This window comes from Cricetulus griseus (genome assembly GCF_003668045.3).
Source record: "Cricetulus griseus strain 17A/GY chromosome 1 unlocalized genomic scaffold, alternate assembly CriGri-PICRH-1.0 chr1_1, whole genome shotgun sequence".
NCBI classification, from domain to species: Eukaryota; Metazoa; Chordata; class Mammalia; order Rodentia; family Cricetidae; genus Cricetulus; species Cricetulus griseus.
In genome coordinates, this window is record NW_023276807.1 from 41390404 (window position 1) to 41411079 (window position 20676).

General features: G+C 40.3%; 1 protein-coding gene across 5 annotated transcripts in view; it reads right to left on the reverse strand.

The window, feature by feature from the left end:
• Positions 1–1228: 1228 nt before the first annotated feature.
• Positions 1229–20676, reverse strand: part of Fat1 (FAT atypical cadherin 1) — a 119372-nt gene continuing 99924 nt past the window's right edge. For 3 of the 5 annotated variants that reach the window (XM_027391164.2, XM_027391166.2, XM_027391165.2), the window contains 14 exons: positions 19898–20112; positions 19471–19608; positions 18212–18355; positions 17487–17684; positions 16296–17097; positions 15558–15689; positions 14131–14288; positions 13086–13548; positions 11932–12085; positions 11654–11764; positions 9449–10080; positions 8587–8724; positions 3607–3642; positions 1229–2685 (listed from right to left, as the gene is read on the reverse strand). In XM_027391164.2, the coding sequence (XP_027246965.1) occupies positions 2057–2685; positions 3607–3642; positions 8587–8724; positions 9449–10080; positions 11654–11764; positions 11932–12085; positions 13086–13548; positions 14131–14288; positions 15558–15689; positions 16296–17097; positions 17487–17684; positions 18212–18355; positions 19471–19608; positions 19898–20112 (3950 nt within the window). In that variant the 3' untranslated portion in view covers positions 1229–2056. The remainder of the gene's footprint in view (positions 2686–3606; positions 3643–8586; positions 8725–9448; positions 10081–11653; positions 11765–11931; positions 12086–13085; positions 13549–14130; positions 14289–15557; positions 15690–16295; positions 17098–17486; positions 17685–18211; positions 18356–19470; positions 19609–19897; positions 20113–20676) is intronic. The other 2 variants (XM_027391168.2, XM_027391167.2) reach the window with 2 other exon arrangements.

Here is a 20676-nt window from a genome sequence, read left to right on the forward strand (position 1 = left end):
ATACTGTTATACATGTTAGCTTTCTGCTCCTTTAAACTGTGTGACTGTTCACACATTGACACATGGGCACACACACATACACACAGAGACAATTTGACAAAGATGTTTAACACGATGAGTAAAAGGCTGATGGCTTTCTAAAGCTCTAGGGAATCATGAATCTTTGTAATCCTTACCATGCTGGCTGGCATATAATTCTATAAATACCTGTTGTATGGATAGACTTTTAATAATATAATGAAAAGCAGAAAATACCTTTAGATTTCATATTAAATCATACGAAAGTGTGAGTGTATGACAACAATGAGAAAAAAATACTTCAAAAGTGATTTTGATATATGCTGCAGAATATTACTTTAACTATGTAAAGATATGCTACATTTGCTGATGCTGCATTTGTTTAATTATGTAAAGATATGTTGCTGTTTGACCTTGCCTGCCTAAGGCACCTGATTGGTCTAATAAAAAACTAAATGGCCAATAGCTAGGTAGAAAGGGACAGCAGGGTTGGCAGACAGAGAGAATAAGTAGGAGGAGTCCAGTCTGAAGAGGGAGATACTGGGGCCAGCCAGCCAGACCAGCTAGCTAGCCATAGAAGCAGCAGGGAAAGTAGGATACACAGAATGAAAGAAAGGCAAAAATCCCCAAGGCAAAATGTAGATGAAGAGAAACAGGTTAAATTAAGTTATAAGAGCCAGTGGGGCCAGCATAAGGCCGAGCATTCACAACTGGTATTATAGTCTCTGTGTTATAATGTCATGATTTGGGGGCTGGTAGTCCAAGAAAGTCTGCTATAGATAGATATATGACCTTAACAAAGATTTTCAAATTATGGCTAGTAAAAGTATTAGTCAATTAAAAATGTATAAGGGGGAATTTTTTTTGGATAATATATATGTATATACAACACATACCTATATGTATGTATGTGTGTATGTATGTATGTATGTGTGCATGCATGCATGCATGCATGTATATATTTAGAATAGATGTATTTTACAACTGCGCATGTTTGTAGGCAACTATAATTCCAGCAGTAGGGAAGCTGGGATAGGAGACATTAAGAACATGCCAAGGTGCTTTAAAAACAAACAAAAAAACCCCAGCCATATACTGCCATCTAGTGGCCATGAACATAAGTATGGCCTGGCTTGGCTTTGTCAACTAGAGACATCACTTTTCAATTTACCAGGCGAGTCATGAACAGCAATATAAATGCAGAAGAAAATCAGGCAGTAAAGCTAAAGTATTTTATTAATAATTTATTGTCAGTAAGAAAGGCTGGCTAATGATAGTTTTCAGTAAAAACCTTTACAAGACCATTGCATCACAAATATACAGACACTATAAAAACTGTGTCATGGTGGTTTTGGTTCTAAACAGGTATGCAGAAGGTCCCCTTTACACTTTCCAGTAATGAAAAATGTTTACAATCCTAATACAGCAACCCATTTAAGACATGTCCAGTAACAGGTCTTCCTCACCTTGTATGTACAGCTAGAAATAAATGACTGGACCGAAATGCGTTAATGAAATGTCATACTTCAGTGGGAAAGAACACAGTGAAACCCTGGTTACATTAGAAAATCAGGGTGCTAGGCGATGGACGACATTACGCCACCCAGATCCAGAGGAAAACAAATGCACAATGCGTTCTGAAAACATAGTTAAAACTATGAAAGGAAAAAAAAAATCAAATCTGTACAGAAAATTTACACACACAAAAAAAGCAAAATTAAAATAAAATCGAATCTATATAAATACATGAATCATGCTAACAGGATGACAGGACTGATTTCGGTTTCATTATTTTAACAGAGACACATCTAAATACGAAAAGATGCTCAGAAATGGCACAGGCGATGAGAACCCCTCAGGTACAGTCGGTTAGGAACTGGAAATGGCTAGCATGTCAAGAGGCGTGTGATTCCGTGCAGCCATGCCCACTGCAGCTCACTGAGAAGCGCATAAGACTGCTGCAAAGAACAATGCGGAGATCATTGATACCCTCTCTAGGTTCTTTAAAGTCCAGGCACTTTGGGGAGGAGTCTGAGTGTCACACTTCTGTATGCTGTTGGGAATCTAGTGGAGGAATTGTCACTTCTTCAAAGTGGCCATCATCGCCACTCTCATAGTCACTCATCATGACCTCAGACTCTGCTTCACAGCACGCTGACACGTCAGAGCAGGATGCTGTGGAGGTGTACACAGACATGGGCATGTTTTCGACAGTGGGGGCTTCGAAGTTTCTTTGATACCCTGGAGGGTACGGGGCATAGGGTTCTCTACACATACTGTTTTCACCAGTGCCTTGTTTTTGAGGTTCAGACATATCGGCGGGGTAGAAACTGGGCAGATACTGATTCAGGTTGAACCTCTGCCGACTTCTGGAGGAAGATCCCAAGCTACCTGCAGCAGGCATGTCTCTGGGTGGGTGTATGGACTCAAACTGGTCACTGAATTCTGGAGGCAATGGTGGCAGCTCGTCAGGCGCAGGGAAGTCCTCAGGTGGGGGTGGGAAGTCACTTTCAATGTCATAACCCCCAGGGTAATAGTCAGTATCAATGGCATTTGGATCCGCCGAGTACAGGGGTGTGTGCTCGTCAATAACTTCGTAATTGGGGAACTCTTGTATGTCTGGCAGGGGAACACTCGGCATCCAGTCTGATGTGTCCCAGTGGTACCCTTGGTAAAGAAGAAAAACAAGATTTCAGTTCATTTCTTTTAGCTTCTGTGCCTTGGGGAAAGAGCTCAGTGTATCAGAGGCAAGACACACAAGTATATGTGCATTCATTCCAAGCGCATCTCTCTGCAAACCCTTTGCCTTGAAGACACAGCCCCACCCCGACACACTGACTCTATTTCCGGAAGGTGGACTTGCAGTTTTGGCTCATATCTGACATTCAAGGCAACAGAGTTCCAACAGAAGCAGCTATACCGTTTAAAACACATGCAGCTTTCTACAGACGGTCCTAACCACTCTTCAGCTTCCCTTCTGTAACTGGGGCCCTGCTCCATATGAAGGCAGGATAGGGAGTTAGTAAGAAGCTTTTGAAACCAAGGTCTCTAGTGGGGCTCTGTGCTGCCTGTCATCCAAAAAATACTAAATTAAGGCAAATCTAAAGCTAATAAGAATAGTCTTTAACATGGTTAAATTCAGGTAACAGTAATAGTTATATTTTTATTAGCGATGATGAATTAATACAAGCTATGTATTAAACCATGTCCCTAAATCAAACAAAAAATATAACCAAGTAAGTGTTCAAAAGAACAGTTTGTAACAGGCTATACCAATCAATCTTTGTTACATTTAAAAGGACTGAGGATCATTCTCAACAGTACGAAAATATGTTTTTTTTTTTTTTTTTTTTTTCAATCAATCCCTAACTTAAGGGTAGGTGTTTTTCTTTTTCTCTTCTTAGGATTCACAAAAATTCTTCGACAGCTAAAAGAAGGCTAGGCAACCCATCATACAAGGCAATGCACAACCATGGCCTTAGATACTGCTACAGCACCAAGCACCCCAGTGAAGCAAGTAGGCATCGGGCCAATCTTTCCCAAAGATTTTTAGTGGTTATTTGTGCACAGCTGGCATGCATAAGTCACCTCTTGGTTTGCTGAGGTCAGGAGCAGCCAAAGATTCTTTTGTTGGCAGAGTAGGAAGAAAAGAAAACAGTGATAATTAAAATAGATAGACGGCGGGAATGGCAACACAGATAAGCACATGGTACAATATAATGTGTTCGTAAAGATTCAGCCAGACAGACACACTGTCTTTACCTCATTCTCTCTAATGAGTGCAAATGAGAGATTCATGTTGCACAAACTCAATGGGACGTGGAAACGGAAAAAGAATGATGAGCGATGATAAACTAGAGACTTTGCTATGAATCCTGGAAACAGAATTTTCTTAGGAAAATTACAAACTATAGGCAGAAATGCAAAATATATTGATTGGTTACTTAAGTGATAATCTAAAAACACATGGAGCCACACAATGCACACACTTTACAGCACACACAACCACCAAAAGTGCAAGTTCAGAGAAACTGATGCTACATGCTCACAAACAATCGGACACTGACCATCTCCCAAAACCTTATATATTTTGCACTGTGATTTTAGATTTATACTGTTAACCTTTCCCTAGGGAACTCCTTAATCAGCTACATTTATTGTTTGGCCTCTTCCCACCAAATCTGTAGCTATCCTGTCTCCCAGTGATTGTACTACAGACAGAACTCTGGCCCCAAGTCCCCGTAAGTAGATGGAAAAAAAATCTCAGGACCATGGGATGCTTAGCCTGGACAGGTTTCAGATTGGTTTTCTACATAAAATGAGGTAAAGCCCATGGATTATGTCATAATTAATCAAGATAATGTGGATCAAATATGACCCTTAGGTAAGTCGTCATCACTATAAGTTCAGTAGTCAGGGCAAAACTATGTACACTCTTCTATATAGGGGTAATACTCTCTGTGCACTCTGTAACAGCCTTTAAAAACCAAGACAGTAAACTAATTTTCACAAATTAGTAGTTGACTGACATCTTTGGTAGGAGCTGAAATAAAAGTGGAAAAGACAGGTTTCAAAAGTATGAATAAAGTGAATATTTAGGAAAAGTGGAGATGTTTACTCACTGAGTATAATGTAGTGAATTTCTTTATATGAGGACTGGCAACCTTTGTTATGGACTATGCATTTGATAACCCTTAGAACTTATGTGAGTTTTCAACTTTAAATTCACTTTAGATAAGAAAAAAAAATCAGTAGAAATTACATTGAAGAAACTGTTTAAGTTCTTTGAACTGTTTAAATTTCTGCTTCTTTAAACTGTCAATATTTAACACATTGGAATGTCATCGTGTTTCAACTAAAATTGGGTAGACAAAACACAGATAACATTCTGACTTACAAAGTGAAAACACAGTCCTTGTAAGAAAAACTAAGTTCCCTTAGTAACTATAACCATTGATGTGAGGCACTTGCCCTGCTCCTCTCCCTCCAAATCTGGCAGGAAACCTTGCCTCTTCCACCTAAAAGGTGCCTGTTGGCATGTCCTTTGTGGAAGAATCGTGTGTTTACTGCTACAGATGCTTGAGTACTATTTGTCTTGTGTGTGTGTGTGTGTGTGTGTGTGTGTGTGTGTGTGTGTGTGTGTGTGTGTATGTATGTTTGTGTGTGTGCACACACGCATGCTCATTTGCACATGTGTGTGCATACGGAAGCCCAAGGCTGATGTTGGGACACATGCTTGGTTTCTCTTTCACCTCCAGTAGGGTCTCTCAACCATACCCAGAGATCTTGCTTATCGTCTCAGAGACAGTTTATTCCGAGGATTCCCTGCCTCTGCCTTCCAAGGCAGGAATTACCAGCAGGCCTTGATCAAGCCCACCCTAATTTCCATGAGTCCTGGGGATCTGAACTGGTCTTCACACTGCCACTTGGGTAGCTAGCACTTTATCTGTGGGCCATCTCCCGCCCAAGCCCAACAATGTGCTTGCTCCTGATGGTCTAATTCAAGTACTTCCTGAGTGATGATTTCTACATCAGAAAATTTCTAGATCCAAATTGACTGGAAACTTATTGAAAATGAAAGTTCTCAGAGCCAAGACAGACTTACTCAGAAAAAACCAGCCCCCAAGTTTTCATTAGGCGTCCCCACAATATTTAAAACAAGTCACAAAAAGACATACAAATATTTTCATATTCATTTACACTGCGAATGTATACTTCCCCAAAGGAAAGCCATCAAACCTCCCCTAAACAAACAAACTACATTAATAACAGGACAACGGGCAGAAACATGTCACCCCACTGCACTCACTTCAAATGACAAACACAAAACACAAGCACTTATACCTTCTTTAGTCACCGTGTCAACGACAGCGTTGACAAGGTGTATTACAGTCACTATGGAAGCTTGTAAAAAGGCAGAAAAGGAATCAATTAGAAAATCCTTATTTAGTAGAAAACAGTGCATTATATAAAATTTCTCAATTTAATGTAATTTCTCCTCTAATTTAAAATTGTGCAAGAATGCTTTGATACCATTAGATAGTTATGCATGACCTCTGTACTCTCCCTGCTAGTTATGGGTCTCAGGATATTCCTAATCAAGCTATAGACTGGTTACTATCAGTCAAGTGAATGGAACAGTCCTGTTTTAGTGGATGGTAGGGGGAAAGCTTGGGCTAAGTATTTTCTACATTATGACTACAGATTATACCAGGGTAAAAAACTATTCAGATCTACATCTCCTGAACAAAAGACTACATGTTCAAGGAACCAGTATATTGCCTGGGAATAAAGAAATCCAGGGAGATATATGTGCAACATAAATGCAGCATAACCACAACATAAACTGGTTGTGTCCCCTTTGCTTAGCGTGTATTTCTCGTCTCACAGATACTGCGTGGACTCCTTTTCCATTTGTGTGAGATTATTTAAAAGTACCAATGTTGACATAAATGTGCATGCAAACCGTTGGTTCACTCTAATCCTGGGATCTAATGACTATTTTACCCAATACATGGAGAAACAAACAAACAAAAAGCCTTCCTGCTGTCATTAGGGAGAGAGCTTAGTGAATTAGTCGACTGGGCTGAGTGAACGGGACTGGCCTGTAGAAGGGAGCCATCCCAGCTGTGGTTGGAGCTTGGCAGTTTCACTACAGGTATCGAATAGGGATCAAAATGAACTGTGAAGGCTAAAGCCTTAATTAGCAAGAAGGCGAATGACTTCTAGGCACTGGAGAAACAAGGAAACCAAGAAAGCTTGTGGAGCTGTGTGTTGCTGGCGCGCGCCTTTAATCCCAGAACTCGGGAGGCAGAGGCAGGCAGATCTCTCTGAGTTCGAGGCCAGACTGGTCTCCAGGGCCAGTGCCAGGATAGGCTCCAAAGCTACACAGAGAAACCCTGTCTCGAAAAACCAAAAAAAAAAAAAAAAAAAAGCAGAGATGCAGCCCTGTTGACACTGGCCTTCAACCCTCAGACACAGTGGACTCCTAAGCTACAGAACCACACAAGAAACTGCCTTTGATCTCTTGAGCTTCAAAATGTAAGTTAACTACTACAGTGGTTTAGAAAACTACTGAGGAAATGTTAAGTGCAGACTGGGCACAGACTTGAACTTGATGACTGAAAATATTCAATGTCGTGTACTCAGGTTGATGTAATAACAGTCTACCAATAACAGTGCAGATCTCCACTCTCATTGCTTCAGCTAAGAATTAAGTTTCATAACTATTTTGACAATGACTTCTCAAAAGCATCTGAATATTGTTAAGACTGGGGTTTAAAAGAACAAAAGAAAAGAAAAGAAAAGGACTAGAAAAAGAAAGAAAATGCTGACAGAATTCTCAAAAGTATTTTTGAACAGCATTTAGGGGCCAAAGTAAGTCACATAACCTGGCAATACAAACTTCTGAAAACTGAAACTAATGAAAGGAATAATACTGTTTTGTTCTTATTTGTTTAGTAAGCAATACATCCATATTCTCCACCCAGGAGTAAAAAAGGGTGTGCTTTAAATATGTTAAACATGATTGAAATATTCAAGAAACAGAAAATATAGTCACCTTTAATGAGGAAAGGGCCCTGCAAAGTTTTATAGACAAGTAGACCCACGGACCCACAGAGATGTGATTCCTTATAAATTATATTACTCTGGTCATGGACTATGTTATTTTGAAACTGACAGTTATTAGCAAATTTCTTCTTTACAATGATAAAATATTCTTAATATGTAAACCCATTGCATTTTTACACAAGGAGACAAATTAAAATTGAGCCTACACATACTGAGACTCAACCATTTCCAGTAGAAAAATCACTATCATGGTACTCAAAACTTTCTGTACATGTGCTAATACAGTGAAGCCGTCGAATAGTGCAATCCATCCTGGGAAAACCAGATAAACACAACTGTGCCCTGGATCCCGCTGCCAAACCTTCTTCATTAGAAATATAATCCGACTTACTAGCCATCTCTTAAACTCTGCTCTCAGTCAGTGTGCTCTGATCCAAATGGGAGCTGGGGCAGCAGTGGGGTGGGGAGAAGACAAATAAAACCTTGTAATACCAAAGGTGTGACGGAAAGTGAACATTTCAGACTTCTACACATCTTTTCTCAGAGGGTGAACATACTTGTGTGTGTAATGCATGATCACAAAAAATAAATAAAATAGAAAACAAAAGCTTCCGTAACACTGTTATGCACAAACACACATACACACACAAAGTATAAAGCGTACAAGAGTAGCCAAACAGATAAAATTGTTTCTTTCCTATTGTTATAGTTAAAACAGTACTCCAGTAAGAACATCACTATTTTGCAATACTAGGGAATGAACCCAGGCCCCTGTCTATGCTAGGCCAAGTGCCCTATGACTGAACTAACTTTATTTTCCCCAGCATGGGTTCATGCAAGTATTTATACCTAGTATATATTTATGCACTGAGAGAAACATGGGACATTTTCATACTTTATTAGGGGACCCAGTCCATCTACATCAATCACTAATCAATATAATGAACATCAGCAGCATTGCCCATTGGGCACAGCACACCACCACCCAACACTCACCATTGTCATCACAGGACTCTGACTGGAAGGAGCTAAGGGACTGCACCTCCGACAGGCTCTCACGGGCACTGTAGGGCTGCGAGGGCTTCTCCTCCAGGGGCTTCTTGGAAAGACAAGGATCGAGATCCACCACTTTTGCTGAAAGGAAGACACGGCAGGCAAGCAGTGAGTTCCGAGTTCCCTCTGGTTCACAGTTTAGAGGGCAGGGCCTGGCTGAGCTTAGTGCTTGAGCTACAGAATGGAGAAGATGGAGCTAGAGAAGCATCTTAGAAGCCAAACAATAAAAAGGCCTACAGATATTCTCAGGAGACTCAACAAATCAGAATTTCTCCATAGAGAAGCCTATAAAGGGTAACTGGTGATGAATTAAAATTCGTCCTAAAATAGCATATACAGCCTTTTCTAAAGCTTCAGGTGTGTGCTAAGCCGCTAATACAAATATGGCTCATATGAACTCAACCACCTTGTGGCTCTAATAAAAAATAATTAGCATAGAAATGACCCATTATTATATAATAATTACAAATATAGTAGTATAATTATAAACAAACCATAAATAATAATAAAAATAATTAGCACGAAAAGACCCATTATTTCTTCTGATAATGAAACACCGCAAATCATGCTTGAGAATGTGTATCAGTTACAAAAGTGAAATGATCTTTCCAGAATATTACTTAGAACATGATGAGGTTTAATTTATCAAGATAAATGCCAAACACCCAATCCCAGCCAGGAACTGGAAGATTCTTCATCATTTCAGATTGGAAAGCATTATTGTTGGACCCATAAATACAGCAGAGCCAGCAACCTCAATGCCATTCCAGTGGCACTGTGAAGACATGGAAAAACGTGTTCTTACCATCATAGTCAAAGTCCCAGCTAGGTTTCTGTATGGAGTCACTGTCTGAAGGAGAGTTTGAAGGTGGTGGCGGAGGCAAATTTGGAGCTACACTACACACGGCCACAGCTTTTCGGTGTCCATGCATAGACTCGGGGTTAAAAGTACTGAATTCTGGATGCTCTGGGATGGCCGAGCCTTCAAAGGAATTTCTGTCAAGATTGTTTCTAGAGTCACTTGGAATGCTTGGAGTGTAGGAAATAGGCCGGACAGGCACCTGGGGTGGTATGTCAGAGTAAATATTCTTGCTCAGCTTAGAATCGAAATAAGGTCTCTGTAAGAAAGCTGTCGTTGGTCCCAAACGTTTGTCCTCAGGTTCAGCCTGGGGTTTCTTCTTCCGGCTGATCATCTTACGGCAGAGGACAAACACCACCACCAGCAAGAATATCCCTGCTATAAACACAATAATTCCTATTCCTTCGGCCAGGCCAATATTCCATGGAGTGGACACATACTGGTTGGGAGTGGCATCTTCACAGTTCTTCCCTCTGTACTCGTGGCTGCAGTTACAGTGATAGGAGCCATATGTGTTCTCACAAAGGGCCCCATTCCGACAGGGGTTCCCAGCACATTCATCAATGTCACTCTGACATCTGCCAAGGAGAAGAATGAGAAATCTCTGCAGGAGGTATCAGATCACACCAGTCCTATAATCCTTCAGAATGAACACTAGACAACACTACTCCTTCGTAAGAGATGCCAAAATGTGAAACAATCAGAAAACAACAGAAACAGGAACTGAACAAAAGGTCTTTTGTAGAATAGTCATTCGACCATACACTGAGTGCATATTTGAGATGTAACCGTATCAAGCCAATATCTAGCTGCATTTTTCCAGAATTAACACATAACTGAATCAATTCAATAGGCTAAAACATTGCCTGTTTCAAGGTCTGACAGTCAGTCTATCATTCAGAAACGGGAAGATGAGGTGCATGTTAATAAAGTAGTGCAAACTGTTCTCATAGGGCAGATTAAATTCATTCAGTAGAAATGGTCCTGCTTGGGATTATGACAGTCCTGTAAGGCCTATGAGGGGATTGAAAACACACTATCCATTTTAAAATGCTGTGCCTTCTGGAATCATCCTGGGCACATCACCCTCACAGAACAGATCACAACCTGTCCCTTCTACTTTTCTAAACAGGGGCACACGGGATGGTTATGTACATTACTCCTCACTTATGAAAAAAAAATCTATTTGCAAATCATGAGCAACAAGAATAAAAACTCTGACTATTTCTGTCAAATATATAGGAATATTTATTGATAGGGATTGGAAAAAACATCAACTAAAGAACTGACGCCAAATAACTAATGGTAAAATTCAGGATTATAATGTCTGCCAAGAGGAAAATGATACAGAATAACTACAGGCAGGCCACACTAGCAGCATAATGAGACTGAGGGAGGCTTATCTAAACGTTCTGTGGTAGGCACTTAGAAATTACGTGTTCCCAGTAGCTTTTTGTTGTTGAGACATGGTCTTACTATACAACCCCGGCTAACCTGGAACTCACTATGTAGGCCATAGAGATCCACCTGCTTCTGCCTACTGAGCACTGGGATTAAAGGAGTACGTCACCACCCCTGACTCCATTAACTTCTAAAAAGAGAAGTGAAAAATGGCTTGTCAAATACAAGACTGCATCTGAAAGTAGTTTCTTGTGTACTTTTCCTTAAGATGATGTATAGATGTGTGTTTTTTTCAGGAACTCTAAATATTTAAATTATAACCACCTTGTAGGCTTATACTGGGGGTTACAAAAGAGAAAACCAGCAAGGTTTAGATGCTGGACCAACACTGGTACAACACATGGAGAAATCATCATTAGTACCTTCTTACAGATAGATGACACCATGTCACAGGCTCCTGCTTTAGAAAACTTCATAAATGCAGCCAGTTTACAATCATTTGTTGCCTGCAAAGGCCCACACATTCTTCATCTATAAATAATAGCTCTATAGTATAGGGGCAGGGTTTTCCAACTTTGTATCAATCTTTTTGATACCTCCTTTTGTCTCAAAGACTTTTTTGTCTAGAAGTCATAATGCCAATGAGAACCACCACACTTGGAAGTGATGCATGTAAGCTAATGAACTTGTATTAATGGTCAGCACTGTGGAAAGGTGCAGCCGATATGAAGCTTGAAAGAAACCATTTACCTTTCTCCCCTAAAGCCTGAGTCACACTGACAGACAGCACCATCCAAACTGTCAAAACATGTTCCACCATTTTTACAGGGTTCATCTTTGCAGTATGGACTAAGCTGACATCTAAATAAGGAAAAGAACATGCAAAAAAAACCCTCATGAGTGCACTGCAAATAAAGACACCACACAGAAAGCATTAACAAGTGAAGAACACAGTGACCTCTCCTATGCAGAATAATTTCATGCTTTAAATATTTAGTCTCACAATTCATTAAGAAAAACAAACATACCTCTGGCCAGTGTACAATCCCCTACACTGGCAAACAAAGCCTCCATTGTCCACCACGCACGTTCCACCATAGAGGCAGGGGTTGGAGGAGCATGGGTTGATGCTCACCTCACAGTATATCCCTATGTATAATGCACTGCATTTGCAGTAATAACCTACACAGTGGAAAAGAACACAAAAATCCAGTCATGCAATAACCAGAAAGTGTTTCATTTGCTTTTACCTTTATATTTAAGTGAAGATACAGTTCCCAACATCTATGAAAAGTAGTAAAATTCTCATTCTCTCTGAGTGAAGAGCTATTCATATGGGTAAGCCTTCTTTCTACTGCCCATGGGTCAAATATCACTTATCCAAAATTCTGGGACCAGAAATGATTTGACTTTAGAGTGTTTTAGATTTCGGAATTTTTTTTTTAAATAGATTTTACTGGTAGAACACTTCTAAACTGGAAATCTGATACCGACAAATGTCCTAAATCCTGGAAATTTGAATAATACATTGGCAGTCAGAAAGTTCTGAATTTTGTAGTATTTAAGATGTTGGATTTTTTTTAAATACATTAACCAGTTTACTAAAGGGGGGAGAGTGAGAGAGAGAGAGAGAGAGAGAGAGGGAGAGAGAGAGGGAGAGAGAGAGGGAGAGAGAGAGCGCTAGATGTTGGATTTTAAAATTTAGCATGTTTATCCTGCATAAGCTAAACAGAGAAGTGAGATAGTATTTGTGACTTGATTTAGTTAATGATAGTTACATAAGGTTAGTGGGTCAAATATACGGAACATTGGTAAACATACACACAAGCAATACCATTCAATAACGTGTTTACACCCACAATTATAATTTCCAAAAACATGCCTTTAGGGAACATGGCAAGACAGTTTGTCTCTGTTCCCTTAAAGGCTGGACATGGCCCTAGTTTATTTTTGGCCATGGTCACTGCAACGGGAGAGAAAAGAACATGGTAAAACCACACTGGCCCCTCAGACTAGCCCAAGGTTACAGCCATGCTACTTAATTCTGACTACACTACCTGTGCTGAGCACAAGAAGTAATGACATCATTGAGTAAAAGGAGGTACACCAACTCTACTTGAGAAAATGCTTTTAAATGGACACACGGGTAACATCTGAGAGACGACAGCTTTAAGATGCCTACCTCCAGTAGGTGAGGGATTGCAAGTGCCTCCATTTTGACAAGGGTTACTGGAGCAGTCTTCCGTGGCTGTTAATAAGCATCCATGAGATATATCTACCCATTCTTCAATGTGTGCATAGGCTCTTGGTTTGCTAGTCAAAGGCAGCTCCTGCCCATTCAAATAAATAGAGTCCATGCAGCCCCGGAAACCATTGGCAATTTGGGTGCTTCTTCCATGCTTTGCTCCTGGCTGGCGGAGGTGGCCACCAAAAAACACATAGTTATCCAGGTTCAGGGTTTTCAGGGCCCCTGGGGCTGTGCCTGATGCAGTATGGACTTCATCTAGAACCAATTTAGCATAATTGCCCTCCACTTCAAGGGACACTGCATGCCACTGCCCGTCATTGACTTGAATGCTTTGAACAGAGACAATCCCAGGGCCACTTCCACAGTCAAATTTGTACTGCAGTCTTCCAGCATGAATCTACAATAGAATAAATATTGTTCACACCAATCACATAGAATCTTCAATGTTAGTCTGTGCAAAATATAGAGGAAGGGTATATTTAGCGAATGAGGGTAAAAAGAATATAAACTTGTGATTAGGTGCTGAGGAAAAATCATTTATCTACTTATACAAACGACAAAAATGGATCATGTGGTGGCTCCCAAATGCCAATTGCACATCCAAAAATGACACGAAATTACTAATATGTAACTGTTAATTGAACACAGGCAGAATATATATACATACAAAAATATCATGTAGGATCTCTGCATAAACTATGGCAACATTATCAAAATACAATGGACTAACTTGAATGTTAGCTGTCACATATCCAAAAAAAATATTAAAGTACATCAGAAGTAAATGTCTAGGTTACTGGGTAGTAGAAAGAACTTCTGATACCACCCAAGTGTCAACAGTTATCCAGGCTGCGAAACCTTGAGACATGGAACAAACCCATCTTTCTTTGTTTTTAAATGGAACAATCAGAACACAAAATAGAATTTACATTCATACAGTGTCCCACAATCTGAGGTAAAAGGATGCATGAATACACACCTCCAGGATACTGTAGTCAGTTCCTCGAGCATACATAACAACTGCATGGGAAGAATAGGTTCTCAGCCGCATGCTCAATTTCATTTCTAATTTGTTCTCATTTTCCATCAGAAGGTATTTCACAAAGCTGTTTCCGGTAAAAGTTATGGATGAACTCCCTACGGATTACAGAAGAAAAATTCCATCAGCACCAAACTTAAGCATACTATTAAAACCATGATCCCCTTCCTTTCCCAGAGGCTGATATTTGTTTTTAAGATGACAGACAATATGAAAAAAAAAAGTCTATTGGTTTTAATAGACATAGCACAACTGACTTTCCATGTGGAACAGAATGAGAGCACTATATCACAGAGAAGCAAGTTCTAAAACAATAACAGACTAAATATAAAACTGTTCTGTGTAACTTATTATGAGGCAATTTCAGAAAATAGTGATGTAGCCTCAAGGTGATTTGGCAAAACCTGTGGAGCAAAACAAAGCAATCCTCATTCTTCAAAGAAGATGAAAATCATATCAGCCTCCAGAAATGAAAATTAACTTATACAGAACTGACTAAATAAAAATTCAATTTCAAAACAACAAAAGGCACATTTAATGAAATAAAAGACCAATAACAAGGGAGGGTAAATTGCAATAGGAAGCATGTTAATATTCATAATTCATATGAAGAGTTATACACATTCAGAAACAGACAGCCTAAGAGGCAAGCCACAAAACAGGAAATGCTAACACCAACAAATTAACAGTGATCCCTCCCATCGGCAGCCAGAGAAGTTCAAAACTTAAGTATTTCAAGCCCACCAAGGAGGAAAGTTTCAATACAGATAAGAGAAGGAGACATGAGACCTTCATGTATGCCTGGAAGAAATGGGAACAATTCAACTCTTTTGGAAACTAATATAACAGTATATGTATATGTATTTTTAACATATTTAATTTTCCACAGCAGATTCTAGCTTTAGAAAATCAGGAAGCAGAGTGGGGGAAGAACCAGCATGGAAAAATGAACTTAAAAATCTGTAGTGTGAGAAAGACACATTACAGCCTTTATACATAAAGAATGGTGACTAAATCCTGGTCCAGCTATTAAAAAGAGTGAGGATTACACACAATGGGCCAGGAACATGTCCTTAATAAGCTAAGTAGAGGAATAAAGAAAGAAGTTGAGGGCTGTGAGAGAAATAGGATTAGAGAAAAAAAAAAAAAAGAAAGAAAAATAGGGGATTAAAGAGAAAAAAGGAAAAAGGAAGCTGAAGATTATACAGCCATTGATTGAAAGAGGGTTCAGTGGGCAGCGCAGGGAGTTCCTACTCTCTCTGCTCACCTCTACACTTAGCTTGCTATGATGAACAACCTGCACAATTATGGAAAGATTGTAAGTGATGGATTTACATGAATTCACACTTGGTCACAGAAGTGCTCACCTGGACATTTACCAAACCCGCCTCCAGGACACACACAGCTGTATTTCTCCTCTCTGGGGTCAGCAACACATTCAGTTCCTGCAGGGCACGGGTTTTCTTCGCACCCATGGGGGATGGGTGGGCACTTCCCATCTGCATTTAGAAAAATGAAAGGAAAATAGGAAGGAAAACAAGAATAATAAAGAAAAAAAAAAAAAGACCAAGATCACTATTGTTCTTTGTACTTACTTATCTGTGTTTTTTTTTGTTGTTGTTGTTTTGTGGCACTGGAGGGTTGGACCTCAGGCCTCCTGTCTGCTAGACTAGCACACTTCCACTGGCTTACCTCGCTTACATTTATCTCTAGCCCTTTTTTCATTGTTTCATCTTGAGATGGGAGATCATTATGTTGCCCAGGCTGACCTGGACTCACAAGATAGCAACATAATGATCTCCCATCTCAAGATGGGAACTTAAATCCTTCCCAGTTTAGCTGTGATCATAGCATAGGCCTCTACTGCCAGGCCTGGCCAGGAAACACACACACTGTTTACTATATAGGTGTTTTGCCTGCATGTATGTCTGTGCACCTTTTGGGTACCTGGTGCCTATGAAGGCTAGAAGAGGGCATCCCTGGATGGTGAACTACTATGTTGGTGCTTGAAATCAAACCTGAACCCTCTAAGCCATCTCTCTAGTGCCCCTGAGATAAAATATTCTTTACCGCTCACTTCCACACACTAATGTGCTCGCTCTTACCTCTGCAGAGACACACAGCTGCTCTATGGTGTCGGGGAGTCACAAAGCTCAGTCTGGCCGTGCTGTGAGTGGACATAACGCTTTCATCCACAGACACCTTCTCGTCACAGAACTTCCATGGGCAATCCAGCCCTGCACAGAGCTTCTGGAACACATCCAGTATCCTCACACCAATGATCTCCTCGATGTCAGTCACAGAAGCATTGATCTTGTGCAGGAGTTGTTTTGTTGAAACGTGTGTACTACCTGATTTCTCTACAAAGAGTAAGACATCTAGATGCGAGTGTGGATCGGAGGGCTGCAAGCTGATGATCTGTATGTCATTCTTCCTAACACCCAGGATGTTCCGTAAAGCCCGCTGGAAGTTGCGCCAGTAGTCACCGACAAATTCCTCCGGGGTAAGGTTGGCAAAGCGAATGGCGATGGTGTGGTTCAGCATCTCCTGTGTCACTTGTTGGATATGCACGGTGATGTCAGCCACCGTTGTGAATTTCCCATCTGTTACGCTGACATTAAGAATGTACTGCCCTATATCCAGTTTTCTGTGTGCAATCAGCTTACCCCCCGCGCTGGAAACAGAGAACAGGCCGTCCATGTGGGGATCCAGACTGTACGTCAATGTGTCATACACGTCCTGGTCAGTTGCGTGGATCTTTCCTATGACCCCACCTGAGTATTCCTCTCCAAAAGCAGTGATGAAAATCTCTAGCGGTAAGATGGCTGGAGGATGGATGCTTTCCTCAATAACCCGAATGTCAATATGTGTCAACGAGGATAGCTGAGGTTTTCCATTATCAGCCACCTACAAAAACAGAAGTCGCCTCTGTCATTATTACAACTTCCCGATAAAAATCCACGTTTGGCTTATGTTCTACAAGCTTATCAACTGTTTGATGGTCATTTGTCAACAGAAGCCCGCCAAGGAAAAAGAACAACTGTTCTGTCGTTTACTCATATGGATGTTAAGTTCCAGCCCTGCCTATGAAAAGGTAGCCTCAGTGCTACTGAGACAAAACTAAACTGGAAGTGCACTCAAAAAAAAAAAACAAAAAACAAAAAACAAAAAAAACATATATTTTCCCTTCTGTTTTCCCGTAACATGTATGAAAACCGTCTAAATTATACAAAGGTAACCACCTGTAGCTGTTCTCTACAAATCCCGGTGAAGCCAGGAAGAAAAGACTGCAATACCTTAACATGCAGAAGGTAATGGTCCTTCTCTTTCCTCTTTATGGCACCTGCCGTTAGGATGACCCCGTGCTGGTTCACTTCAAAGGTGTTGTCATCATTTCCACTCACAATAGTAAAGAAGAAGGGGGGACCATTGTGAGAAGAGTCCTTGTCTGTAACCACTAGCTTCAGGACGCTGAAACCCACTGGCTTGTTTTCCTGCATAATGTTAAACAAACAGAACAAAAAGCTATCAACACAACCATGTCTATATCCTTAAGGGACACATGAGGCTTTCTGATTAACATATAGACAACAAAACCTTATTGCTGATGAAGCAAGGAAGAGGGAAGAGAGGGAGAGGCATGAAAGAAACGGGAGAGGGTGGGAACATGTAGAGAGAGTGAGAGAAGTTGTAACAGAAGGATGATGTTCAAAGGGGGTGAGGAGAGAAGTAGCAGGGAAGAGGACAATGGGGGGAGGAAAATCAATGCATCAGAAGATTTGACTATGAAAAGCTCTTCCTAGTTAATCCTAAAACAGGGAGAATAATTTTTTCTTTTTAAAAAAGCAAGGCATAAAAAGGAGTGATGAAAGTTGAACTGTGTCTTGCCAATGCCTGTTCTATACTAAGAGGGAATCCTCTAATCTGATCTTTCCCAGTTTTTTAAAACAGGGAAAGCTATGTCAAATGAGGATCTGGGGTCAGTGAAAGACGGCGGAGGCCATACCCACCACCCACTTACCTGGATGATGACACTGTAGTTGTCTCTGGAGAAGAGAGGCGCATTGTCATTGACATCAGATACATCAATGTTCACTGTGGTCGTGTTGACTCTGGGTGGATTGCCATTATCAGCAGCTTGCACCGTAAGTGTATAACCTGAGATCTTTTTTTAGGGAAAGACAGAACATCCATTCATTTGTATATGCCCAATCAACTGGGAATTGCTGATCTCATTTGCCAAGCCTTTGTCTAGGCAATTCCCTAAGATTACAATGAAAACTCCCAGCTAGTGAGTGAGTGTACTATTTTCTCAACAGAAATAGCTATCAATAAGAAGCAGATTCTCTGATGTGTCCCATCTGGTTCTTATTAAAGTGCTAGATGTTAAAAATAATTTTTTTTTACAGTTCTGTTAGAAAACAAAAAGACAAATTATGCAAATGCTAAGAGGAAACCGCTGACCTAGCCTACATGCTGTTACTTTGATAATACCATAGATGTCACCTTCCTAAGAGGCTAAATGTTGCTGAGACAGAAAGAGTGGCCTCTCACCCTGTGTGCACACTCTTTTCTAACACCTCAAGATATGCCAGGTCACCGTCACCTTCAATTTCACACTTGGATTATACTTAGTCATCAAAATCCCTCAAGGTAATATGTGTGGCTTCTTGTAAAAGAAATCAAGTCAAGTGAGACAGCTTCCCTGCTAGGGCAGTTCCCTGTTACGGTAGCTTTAGAGTAAGCACTGGGAGAAGCCAGGAAGATGGCTAAATCTCAGAGTACCATTCTGTAGTATATCAGTCTAGCTAGATGTTCAACCACAACAGCCTTGAGAACTCCACAGGTCACCTCCTCCACCATCTTGTAGTGGATACAAGTATGTTAAAAGAGCCAGAATCTTTAGTTACAATTACTAAATTTCAGCTAGGTATGGTGAAAGGGACCTGTGATTCCAGTACTCAGAAAGCTGAGGCAAGAGTATTATGAGTGTGAGGCCAGCCTGAACCATACAGCAAGATCCTGCACTCAAAACAACAGCAACAACAAAAATCCACCACATTTTACTCTGCCTAGCAGTCATGCTTCACAGACTCTTAAGTAACTCAGGGGAAAAAAAAATCTGAAGAGGTGAAACTTTAATTGACTCTCAAATATTTGTTAGCCCGTCATATTCTAAGACGAAGGTTTCCTTTTTGGTACTTCACATTATAGCATGCAGATATGAACACAACCTTTTAGTGCCTTGCTGACAGTATAAATCCCGTTTTTTATGCTTACCGTTTCCCGGTCTAAGGGCTTTGTCACTTTCACTTCTCCTCTGATGGGGTCAATTGTAAATGGACTTCCTTGGTTACCTTCTATAATTGAGTAGCGGATGTGACTGTTGGAAGGTCCATCAGCATCATCAGCCATAATCTAGAAAATATCACTCTCATTTAGGAAACAGTTAAGGAAGGGATGGAAGAAATAGCAGCTGGTTGTTTGATGGCAGTTACTTAAAGCCAATCAAGGACCTTCTTAATGAGCAGTGGTGAGGACTCACATGGCCTCACAGAGACTAGGTAGGAGCTCTAGCACTGAACCCTGTCCTCTGGCTGAACAACAGCAACGATCTACATATTTTAAACAGAACAAGTAGAAGAACTAGAATGATTTTACTAGTTGCTCCTTTAAGAAGGGGCAAGCTGTGAGGGAAAGTACGCACTGTAATGACAGACTGCTCAAGAGCCGCGTCTTCACCGACCACTGTGGTGTAGGTGTCTTGGCTGAACACTGGGGTGTTATCATTGATGTCTGAGACGTTGATGTTCACAGTTGCCACATCACTTAATGAGGGCGTGCCTCCGTCAGTGGCTTCCACGGTCAAGTAATATTCATGGGAACTTTCATAATCCAGGTTCTCAATGATAAATATGGCCCCTGTATGGAGAGACAGAATACCTTCTAGGACTCTCTAAATACTACAGCAGTACCTTTAAACAAATTTAGTTCTTATTTCAAAACAACCAAAAACAAAACAAAAGAACAGAGAATTCTGTACATTTTCTGGTTTAATTAAATAATTTAAAATTAGAATTTTTACCCATCCAACATCTTCATTTATTTTCCTTATATTCCTAGTGACGTGTAATTTCCTGTCCCTGTCAATAATGCTACCTCTGCTTTAAATGGCTATAATGCTTTAAAAATGGTGGTAGCTCTTATTCCTTCTTTGACCTAGTTTAGTACAAACTTCAGTTTAATAAACTTTTTTATAAATTTCAATTCAGTGTTTTTTGGTTTCTTTCTTATTGTTATTATCGCCATACATGTCTTAAAAAAAAAAAGAAGAAGAAAAAGTGTCTAAGATAATTCTTCACTTCATATTAATAAACATCTCTTCTTTGAATGATGGGACACAGACACATGCTTCTAATACTAGCAGCTAGGCGGCTGCAACAGGAAGATTGTATGTTTGAGACTAGTCTGGACAACATACCAAGG